This window comes from Trichechus manatus, unplaced genomic scaffold (assembly GCF_000243295.1).
Source record: "Trichechus manatus latirostris isolate Lorelei unplaced genomic scaffold, TriManLat1.0 scaffold00455, whole genome shotgun sequence".
Classification (NCBI taxonomy): Eukaryota; Metazoa; Chordata; class Mammalia; order Sirenia; family Trichechidae; genus Trichechus; species Trichechus manatus.
Window position 1 is genome coordinate 128721 of NW_004444391.1, and position 11921 is coordinate 140641.

The 11921-nt window shown below is 39.4% G+C and overlaps 1 protein-coding gene across 1 annotated transcript; it reads left to right on the forward strand.

Moving 5' to 3' along the window:
* Positions 1-6970: 6970 nt before the first annotated feature.
* LOC101345778 (butyrophilin-like protein 2) lies at positions 6971-11151 on the forward strand (the record flags this gene model as incomplete). Its single annotated transcript, XM_004391086.1, has 3 exons — positions 6971-7049; positions 8765-9112; positions 10870-11151. Coding segments are annotated over exons 1-3 (709 nt in total), but the record flags the coding sequence as incomplete, so codon positions are not given.
* Between the last annotated feature and the right edge of the window lie 770 nt (positions 11152-11921).

Here is an 11921-nt window from a genome sequence, read left to right on the forward strand (position 1 = left end):
CTTCTGTAAATTTTTTCATAAAAATAAATCTAATAGTCAGAGGAACTGGTTTGTAAGATACTTTTTGGACTCTAAGACAGTGATGGATCTAGCAGGACAAAGGGCTCTTCGGCCTAGACTATAGGCCAGTCAGACTGAGGAACTGGGAAAATACGCTCCTCTGACGTACCTCAGTCTCCCATCCTATGCTTGCATATTTTAAGTACCACTATTTAGAAGCTCTACTACTTTTTTTTGGGGGGGGGCGGTGGCTGAATTCTGCTGGCAAGTCTATGATGTAGAGAGATTTTTCTGTGAAAGTTGGTTCTAGATAAGAGTCCTTGGCGGCAATTACAGTTACCCTATCCTTGTGACATCATCTTTAGGAGTCAGAATCTTCTTTATCCTCCTTTCAATGAGTCCTCAGTCCATAGCAGTCTCAGTAGATCCTGAGGTATCACAGAGAGGCCTCCAATATGGTCATTTATACAGAGTAACTTGTTCCCTACAAGGTTTGAGCTACTCATCAGGCTATTATATCTTGGAACATACCACTCCATAAGGTAAAACCTTTCTGGAGACAAGGGAATTTTTTTTTTTTTTTTTTGGTCCCTGTTTATTCAGCTTCCTCTTGAGACCATAGGCCCCTCTAGGATCTACTTACATCCCTTACTGATCCTGTAACAGCGAACCTGAACCCACCATGTCAGGCTCAAATATTATTTTAAAGTAAGAGGGTCATTCTCCTATACCAAAGCAGACTTTCTTCTATCATTGCAGAAGCATATTCATATATCTGCAAGAGGAACAAATCTAAATGATATTGTTTTAAATAATGAACCTCAGGCTTCTTTTGAACAACAATGGAGAGTCAGATTTTCTCGTCTGTAGTGGCTTCAGAGTGTAAAGGGAAGAATGGATGGGACTCCCTTTCCCAAGATGCTGACTGAACGCTGGCCATACTTGTAAAGAAAAGTCGCTGTCCACCTTTGAGCGTCTCCCCTCCCCTCAGTTAGCTCGGGAGCACCAGGCCCACAATTCAACATTTGAGGGGGAGGTGTTTTAGGACTTCTTTCAGTGCTTCTCCCCTCCAGTCAGAAAATAAACCAAGAAGACCGCAGAATGATACACTGCTGTACCACCAGGAAATGAGGTTTGCTCATTTTTCTTGCTTTTCCCTGAGGGAACTCTACACTTCTAAGTCCCATTGCTAAGGAACTCCCCGAAATAAATGATTATCCTTCTGCTGAGTTGCTCTGATACTCCACCCTACAATCTTTATACCAGGTCCCCATGGAATAGAAGCTGACGGTCATCACATGAATTTCTCCATATTCATAGCAAGACTCCTAACATCTTGGATTATTGTTGTTTTCATCTCTCATCTCCGTCTCCTCTATTGTTTCAGTCTCCCTTCTTTCCAAGACTCTCTACTCCCAATAATGACACTTTATATCTAAATAGGAATTTTGAATCATACTTATATTCTCACTCTATTCTTTTAAAAATACTTGAATGTGAGCAATGTACATAATATCCACATGTTAGAGCTAAGGAGATTGAGGCCCCCAAAGTAAACACACTTATTCAAAGTAAAACTTGCCCAAATTTATACCAAAACTGGAATCAAAATCTCTGGTGTCCTAAGCTCAGGGCTCCTTTAATTATCTATTGGTTGAGGGAATCATGAGGTAAACAGGGAATAGGTCACACATGAAGCAGCATTTGGGGGAGGAAGTATCTGTAAGTGGAAGACCAAGGCAACTCTCCGCTGTCCTCTGGTGGCCATGTAGATCCATAACTCTTTCCTTTCCATTCTCTCTCCTGCCTTGTCTGGGATCCTTGTTTTTCTTGTATCCTCCAAATGCTATGAACATTTGCCTGGTTTCCTGCCCTTCCCAAATGTGGACTCTAATCAGAATGGCAAAGATTGTGTCTCTTTTTCTCTCCCACATGCCAGCATCTCCCTACACACTATGGCCACCTATAATGCTCAGCATAATTTAGGACGCAGTTCTTATTTCAAAACTGGTGTGATGCAGAGAATGTGTACGTAAGTGTTTTTTTTTTTCTTTTGAGAAAAAATGCACAAAAGCTTAAATGGAGTTGCTTTTAGTGGTCAGTTGGTGCTAATGTGATTGATCATGAGCACAAATTCAAGTATGGGTACTAAGAGTCCTGGAAGAATTCCAACAGTATATATCATCCAGATGACACAGAATATGTGCAGTGGGCAGTAAGTTTCCACACCACAAATTTAGGCATGAAAAAAATAAATTTCTGTATTTTCTTATTGCTAATCTTAATGTTTCTGCCAAGCACTATAATGCCTTATAGCAGTCAATCTAGTGATTTCCAGATAAATTCAGTGGGTTCAGAATTTTCACAACAATTACCAATTTAAAAACAGCCCCCCACCCTACTGCACCCCACAGGAGTTAATTTTACCTTCTGAGCTAGGAAGTGGTGCAGGGTTGGTTCGGAAGTCCACCCTCATATTTTGACATTGACTCCCACTATGGATAATGGTCACTTCCTGGAGGCAAAACTTCTTACATTAAGAATAGTAACCTCAAGTTAGGTGGTCCAAATAAGCACTGGTTATAACAGGAGGGAAAGAAACTTCAGGGAGAAAAAAAAATCAGCTTACACCTTATCATATCATTATGCTGCATATAATTACATTATTTCTTTGAAATGAAAAATTCAGTTTAAATTATTCTAGAGAACTCTTGAGACTATGAGAACCTATATGCACACTCCAGGGGTTCTGGAAAGGAATCTAAAGAAAAATATTACCAAAATGAAAATATTAAAAACAAGTCACCTTTATCAATACACTCTTTGTGCTCAAGCGTTGTGTCGAGAAGCTTATTAAATTTCCTTGGTAGGAATCTGAGCGTAATTAAACTCTTTATTACTCAGAAAAAGCAAATAAAGAAGTAAAGTAAAAAGCAATAAATGAGGACACAGGGACCTTGGCCCTGGTACTCTGACCCTGGAGAAGGCAATTCCTTTCTTAAGGCTTCCTTTTCTTCACCAGTAAAATGAGGGACAGGGTTTTTGTTATTCAGCCTTGCTTTCCAGTTCTATAACCAGATAAATATCATATTCTTATAGAAATTTTCTACTAAGGGGGAAATCCTTGTCATGTGGTGAGGCAGAGGGAAGAGTGAAGACAGACAGCCATAAGGAGGTGTTACCAGAACTGCCAGTCTTGCGTGAGTAACTAACTGGAGACAGGGCCCCATTGCCTTCAAATCAATTTCAACTCATAGCAACCCTATAGGTCAGAGTAGAACTGCCCCAGAGGGTTTCCAAGGCTGTAATCTTTATGGAAGCAGACTGCCACAGTTTTGTCCCACAGAGCGATTGACAGGTTCCAACCGCCAACCTTTCGGTTAACAGCCAAGCACTTTAACCATCTCCCGAGACAGGGCAGGTGGGTGTAAAACAAGTGAGTAGCGTGAGGCCCTGGCTTTCTGAAGTACAGCTAGGAGCGCCAATTTCGCGATTGACTGAAGGTCTAAAGACCTCATAACTGCAGTCGGTCGAAGTCCACTTGTCTTCCATCTTTGGAGTTTCACTTTTGATAAGATTACAGCAGGTGGGAGGTGAACATGCTCTTCTGATGGAAATCTAACTTGCAGACAGGTGCAGGTATTTTCCTCTCCCTTCAACTTGGACCAGACAGCAGATTCCTTCCTTCACTCAAAGCCCCAGGGCCGGACAGTGGGTGTTTTCAACCTTCTCTGGTTGTTCAAGGGTTCTTGATGCAATCAGTGCACCACAGGACTCCGACTTGTCTTTGGAAACCTTCTGTGTAGGAGAAGCCCATGCTCTTGAGACCAAGTGAGGAGAAGACCCAGCAGCCCCCTGGATTCACCCTAAAGGAGACAGGGAGTCACGTGAGTGGTTGGAGAGTCCCTGGTGAAGGATGGCTTATGGGGGGTGGGGAAGTCGACTAAGATGAGGAAGTAGGACATACAGAGTTAACTCCCTGTAGGAAAACTCTGCCGCTTGTTATAATACCTCCCACTTACATAGCACTTTATATTTTTCAAAATGCTCAGAGCTCATTTGATCCTCACAATATTCCTGTGAACCTGTATGGGTAAGGAAGGGGCGCTAGATTAAACATCAGAAAACCAGGATAAAGTAATTCATTTATCACGTGTGATGTTGGACTTGTGTCTCTGAGGTTCAATTTCTTTGTCTGTCACATGGCAATAATACAGCTGAAAAAAATGTTGGAAATGATTGTCTCCATCAGAGGGTAGAGAGAGGAGAGGTTCAAGAAAGTAAAGTGAGATTCCCAGGTCACAAAAGTAGAAACCAAGTCATTTTTGTCTCCTAGAATTCTTACTTTATCTTGCTTTTTGTATAAAAATGTATTATTTTAACGCATGATAAACTACAGCTGTTTGAGTTTAAGCAGATAAGTGAACTCCAAACTTCATAAACCAGACTCATTTATTCTCACCAGTTAATTAAAATTTAAAAAATACCAAAAACTGTGTCTACTTTGCACTTTGAGGATTTAACATTTGAGGCTTTTTACTGAAAAAAAAATCTTTCCAGCAATCCATGATATATAGTATTTGTAATTTTCTCTGACATGAATTTTAATAGCACTTGCATAGGACATTGAAATTGAGAATTTGTCATTCACTTAATGCTTAAACACAAACCACCACTTATTGTTTCATCTTAACACATGTACTTTATCCAGCAAATTAAATGAAATATGGGTTTTTGAGAATTCGATGATTCACATATTAGATCATATCTCTTGTCGAAATAAAAATTTACCATATTTAATATAACCAATGGCAGTTTCAGAAGATTCCTGGTCTTCATTCAGAAGGTAAAATAAAGACGTCAGACGCTTCTTATACAATTGTTTTTGTTTATATAATTACTGTTAATTTTACTAATGATATGTAAGGAAGATACATTTCAACTAAATATAAAGATTTTAGACTCTGTAAAAAATCTAAGGTTTGCAACTTAAGCTAAGCTATTGATTTTCAAATAATGAACCAAAGATTTTCAGCACACCAAGAGCAGATGGTCTATGGCAGAGTTTTTCAACCTTTGCATTATTGATATTTTGGACTAGATGCTTTTGTCCTCAGGACTGTCCCATGCATTGCAGCATCCTTGGCTTCTACCCACTAGATACCCCTCCCCCAAGGTTTGACGACCAAAAACATCTATAGATTTTGCCAAATGTCCCCTGAGGGCAAAACTACCCTCTCGCTCCTCTCCCCTTGCCCACCTTTGACCCTTGAGAAACTCTTCGCACCAGAGAAGGTTTAGATGCGTTTTCACAACATTCTTACATTCTCAAAAGCTTCACTGATTGGGGAAAATTTCTTTTTGTATTGTGCATTTGTAGTTTTTTTTTTTTTTTTAAATCTCCTGCTTCAACATAAAACAAAACAAAACAAAAAGGAACAGAAAAACAAAAGGAATACAAACCTATAAACTGGTTTGTAACAAGTGTGGATTCTTTTTCGTTTACAAGGCCAAGGGAACGTCCTTGGCACAGCTTTTGTGGGCCTTCTTTGCTCTTACTTGATGTAACAGGATGTTTCTGCATTGCACAACAGGAACCAAGGGTAAGTGTCTGATAAGTTTCAAGTGGTCTAGATTGTCTTGTAGGCACCCTGGTGGTGCAGTGGTTAAGTGTTTGGCTGCTACCCGAAAGGTTGGTGGTTCAACCCCACCAGCTGCTCCGAAGGAGAAAGATGTGGCAATCTGCTTCGCTGAGGATTGTAGCTTTGGAAACCCTATGGGGCAGTTCTACTCTGTCCTATAAGGTTGCTATGAGTTGGAATTAACTAGACGGAAATTTTTTTTTTTTGGTTACATTGTCTTGTAATGCTCAGTCTCATTTCATGTGCATATTTTAGTGCTCTTTTAGATCTAGGTATTGTGACTGGGCCCATATTAGTTTCCTTAGAGATGTTTTAAATGAAAGCATGTATCTTTTTAGAAAGCAAATAGAGTAATAATAATCTGATCCACTTGATTCACAATCTCCATTTCAGACGGTCTGTTGATGTTTTCCTGCCCCATTTGCCTCTGGGAAAAAAGCGGGAGTAACTGGTTCATTGTTGATGCTGAGCAGGTTCCTCTACGTGGTTTGAAGCAAGTTTTTCTTTCAATAAAATACTTGACACATTGGAAAGAATAAGTCTTAGACTTCTTTCACTCTAGATTTTTCATTTTTTAAAAGTAAAGCTAGCATTCTATTTTTGTCCTAGTATTTTTTTAAACTTTTTAACTGTGTAGAAGCATTTTTATAAGTCTGGTACAACGGACCTCTTGGATTTTCCAATCTCTACCAGTTCGGCTGTTTCTTTTATTCATTCCTATATATCTTCAGGACTATACTCAAAGGCCATTTTTAAGCGGTTTCCTTGGCCATCTTTTGCTGTAGGCACCATTTCTACCACTCTTTTCTTCACTTTCCAAAGCATCCCCTTGCCCCTGGGTCTTCCCAAGGCACCAAATAATGGTTTGCTGGCAGCACCATGGGGACGCAGTGCCTTCCTGCCCTTTCCTCTACATCTAAGAAACTATAGTGATGAAGGACTTTGCAGGAGGGGCTGGGAGGAGGAAGAGAAAGAGAAAAAATAGTTGAATCCCATTCCATAACTTCTACATGCTCAACACAGATGGTCCAAGGGACTTTTTTTAAAAAAAAATATTATTGTGCCTTTAACCCAGGCATGCTTTTCAAAAAACTTCCTTCAGGCCTATGTAACAGCTTAAAGTACAACAGGTTAGGTAAGGGACAGGAAGAAATCAATAACTACATAGAAACGGAGCCACACTCATTTTGTTGTTTGATGGGGGAACTGGTCAACACAGATGTCCTTATTAAGACTGCATAACCATTGGAAACAACGGAGTATGTTGGTGCACTACAGCCTCATTTAGGCACCGTCATATATTTTCTCTCGTGTTTGTTCCAGGGAAGATGGTGGATTTTCCAGGGTACACTCTATCCGGTACAGTTGCCTCCTTTTTCTTCATACTGCTGACCATGAAGCAGTCAGGTAGGATTTTCTCCTTCCACCTTCTGGACTCTCTAATGGCCCAGGGATCCAGTCCAAATGCAGAATTCTAAACTCAAAAGGGCTAGTACAACATTTAATAGTTTGCACTCATGGGCCAAACACCTCTGCTTCACAAAGGGCTCCTCCACTTCCAACTGTGTTACCTTTAGAAAGTTACTTGAGCACTTTGTGTCATAGTTTCCAGGTCTTTATGACAAGAATAATAGCAGTACCTATGTCTCATAAGCAAGCACAGGCTTAAAATTAAACGAGATCATACATGAAAACCCTTGATTCAGTGCCTGGGCCATATTATTTATCCATTCTCCAGCTTCCACGCAGAGCAGCACTTTGGGGCAAAAAAAACAAACCAAAACAAAACAAAAACACCATTATTTAAGCAATGTAGAAATATTTGGACATAAGAAATTGGAAGGAGACTTTTAAGAAATGGACTTGTAAATATCAGTAGCTGAATTTTGTTCGTCAAAACATTGTATCATGAAAAAAGGATTATGAAAATTCAATGTCAAAGGGAAATACCAGATTTCAAGAAAAATGCAGCATGGCAAAGTGGGAAAACATTGGATAGGAAATCAGGAAACTCACATTCCAGAGCCAGTGCTGCCACAAGCCATTTGATGTGAAGAGGCTGTCCTCCCTCCTCTGTGCTTCATTTTCCTAACTGGGAAAAGAAGGCAACCCCGTGGTATGACTTCAGTTCTAGCTTCATGTATGGACTCCATCAATGATGAATTCAAGTAGATCTCCACTTCAATCTGTAGTGACCCTTTGGGCGGCATCTAGTTGATAAGGAGTAACAACTAAGCAAGATGAAATTCTTTCTTACCAAAAAAATAACCCGTTGCCGTCGAGTTGATTCTGACTCATAAAAGTTTTCTCTTAGGAGGACTAAATCTGTAGAAAGTGCAAATGACCCTGGACCGTTTTAAGATGAGAAAGGGCATGAATATGGAACTTGAAATTATTAAATAAAATGGCATCCAACATTATTAAACATTCAACATTATTAAATATTGTTCATTTGTAATTTGTAATGAAGAGGCCAAAAATGACTTAAAATTTTATTGGAAAGTTCAAAATTTCTAGGAAAACCATTGCCTTTAATCCCCCACAAGATGTTCTTGGACGAACTGCATTATACAGAGCCTCCAATGACTAGGATCTTGCCCTCTGCAGAAAAAAAAAGAAAGTAAGCCCAATTCCTTAGCAAGGACAAGAGAAACCCTGAAAAGCTGAAAAATCTAATGAATGAATTTATGAACTAAATTTTAGGAAAGGTAATTATAACAATAATAGAGTTATTAATTAAAAATCAATTTACATATTATGTTATTTGAGAATAATAGCAACCGTGGGATGGTAGTTTTAGATGGTTAAGGTGTTTTAAAATTGAAGAAATTGAGGTTCCAAGCCTCAAAGGGTCACTGAGAATAATGAACTTTGTCTTCAAATCACACAGAAGTAAGTGACATATTCAGCACTCAGGGTCAAGTTTTTGAACTGGGTGTTATTTTAGTACACAAAATTGTGTCTGTAACAACCAAAATGTGGAAATCATCATGCTGTATTTCTCTAAAAATTTAAAAATAAAGCCCTCCCTCTTCCAGGTGCCTCTGTTGTTGACAGGTTGGGCATCCTAAAGCAAGCATATTGAACTACCACTGGTTTCTCTTTTTCGCTCTGTTTTGTAGATGACTTTACAGTGATTAGTCCTGCCCATTCTATACTGGCCAAGATCGGAGACGACTCCCTCCTAACCTGTCAGCTTCTCCCCAAGAGGACTGCGATGCATATGGAGGTGAGGTGGTACCTCTCAGAGCCCAGCACACCTGTGTTTGCATACAAGGACGGGGCTGAGGTGACCGAAATGCAATTGGAGGAGTACAGAGGCCGGGTAGAGTGGATAGAGGACGACATTGCCGAGGGAAGTGTGACTCTGAAGATTTACAACATCCAACCATCCGACCATGGGCAATACTGGTGCCGCTTCCAAGAGAGGACTTATTGTGCAGAAACAAGCTTGCAGCTCGAAGTAGCAGGTGAATATCTGCAAAAAGACTTAAGCTTCAGAAGCAATAGTATTTTAATGTGCGGTAAGATTATCGCTGGTTGAAGAATTCCTTTTAATCACCAAGGCAATTCCCAGAGCCCAGTCCTCGACTCTGATTCATTTGAAGGCAGGTGGTTCTGAAGTCTTCAAAGCAAGCTCACTTATAAAATATTTTCCTAAATTTAGTTTTCATTGTTTTGAGTATTCTTGAGGATTATTTGAAATCCACGACATGTAGTCATTAGCAGTTTTGCTGAGGCATGAATTTATGTCACATAAGGTTGGTGTGCAAGAGCAAGTCAGTTTCTGAGTCAGTGAGTCCAGCTGACCACCCAGAATCTGTATCTCAGTGGAATTTGTTGTTCTCCACCCTACCTAACATATATAGTAACTGAGACGTGCAAACTCTTTCTGTGTGTCATGCACCCAGTTAGAAAGCTAGTGATGGGACTGAAGAGGCTAAACACATTGTGTTTTTATGAAGATTATCATATAATAGTGTTCAATGAAATGAATAGTTCTCAACGATTAGATTACTATATATTAGTGTTCAACGAATGTTTCTGGAACATATCCAGTGTGAATGGCAATGTTCCACAGAATGCTATTGTATTAGCCAAGAAGGAAGGAATGGGTGAGAAAGGATAACTGAAGAACGAGTCTGTCTTATGGAAAAAAATCTGAAAAGTAAATGTCATATGGTTCCCTAACAGGAATACCCCCTCCATATGCAAAAGAGAAAATAAGGCAAGTTATTTTACTTACCAGGAAAATAGTTCTCTGGCAGATGCTATTTCCTTCTTTATTTCCCACAAGAGTGTTTCCTCTATTAGCTTACTGTTAACACCCATAACTATGATTATTACTGCTATTATGTTCAAAGTGATTGACAATGAATGGAAGAATCCTTTTATTGCTGAGACCTGGGGATGGGGGACATGCTAACGCCTTTCACTATCAGGGACATCTGAAAATATACCATGAATTTTCTAAGGATCTGGGTGAAATGACTGAGTCTCTTTCCACCAGTAGGTGATAGAATCAGAATTCCCATCTATGGAAAATACAGTCGCCTTTGTTTGAGTTTGGGAGTTGTAGTGTTGAATAACACTACAAAGAAATTTCATGAATGTATTAATTGTTCTAAACTAGGATTTCTGGAGAGCATGTTTCCCTCTGAATGGAATACTTAGATTCAAGAATTCCTTACGGAGCTCCCCATTTCATATGTCTCAGTTTATCTACTTGCTTCCCAAGATCAGAACCACCAGCAAAAGGAACGGATAAAGTAGTGCCCATTGGAGAGATTTCTCACTTTGTAATAAACATCTTGTTTAAATTGAAGTCAAGAAATCATCCAAAATATCAGACAAAGTGCCTGACACAGATAATATTAAGATGAACAAAGCAGATTTCTGGCATGGAAGAGTTCCTCAATAAATTACCAAAAAAATCATGTGCAGTAATAGAGACATAAGCAAAATGTCATATCTCCCCTCTCCCTTGTTCCCCTGTCTAGATCTAAAGAATGAAATTGTTCAGATACTAAAACTGAAAGATCCAGACTGGGGAACAAATAGATGGATCTGAACTCCATTTTGAATGGGAAGAAGACCTTGGACCTCTTTCTGCTTCCTGGGCCCATGAACCCCTGCCCTCTCCCTATGAGTAACATCTCTGAGTCTTACTCTCTATAATTTATAGCTCTGTGGCTCTGGACCTCAGGACTGTGACTTCCTTCCACAGGTCTGGGATCTGCCCCTGACATTCACATGGAGGGGACTGTGGAAAGTGGAGTTCAGCTTGTGTGTACTGCAGAAGGCTGGTTCCCAGAGCCCCAGGTGTACTGGAAAAATTCCAGGGGAGAGAAGATGCTGACTCACTCTGAGCACTACATCCAAGATGAAGATGGCCTGTTCTATGTGGAATCCACTCTTGTGGTCAGGGATGCCTCTGCAGAGACTGTGTCTTGTGTCATCTACAGCCCCATTCTCAGTGAGGAGAAGAGGTCAGCCATCTCCATCCCAGGTCAGCACTCATGCCTCTTGGACCAGCGTGCTCAGATTAACAGGAGATATTCCAGGGACTGTTTTATAAATTCTAATAATTTTTATCAAGCAAAATGTATAATGTCTACTAATATACTTCAAAATCTATAAAACATTTGTTGTTGTTGTTAGGTGCCGTTGAGTCGGTTCCGACTCATCGCCACCCTATGCACAACAGAATGAAACACTGCCCGGTCCTGCGCCATCCTCACAATCATTGTTATGCTTGAGCCCATTGTTGTAGCCACTGTGTGAATCCATCTTGCTGAGGGTCTTCCTCTTTTTTGCTGACCCTCTATTTACAACTAGAAATATATACACTAAAGTTTGATCGAATAGCTGTTAAGCTGTTCATTTATTCTCAAGTTCTTTTTGTTTCCCTTTCTGCATTTATTTTCTTTACTCGTGTGTATACATCACACTGTAAAGAAAATAAAACTATATTCTTTTAAGTAAAACGTTTTCCTATTCTGTATTGTGGTGATCACTAGATGGAGACAATAATTTACATAATAGCATTTTAATCATAGCCTCATTTATAAATAGCAACAAAAACAATTACCAAAAGAAAAAAAACCAATACGCAATGGAGAATTAAGTGTCTTATCTTACTATAAATTATAGCATTGATGAAAATAATTTTTTCAAATAAGTTTAATGGCTGAAAAAATTATCATAATATATTATTCAATGATAAAGATTACATCTATATCTATTTATCTATCAGTTTATCTATCTAAAAACACATTC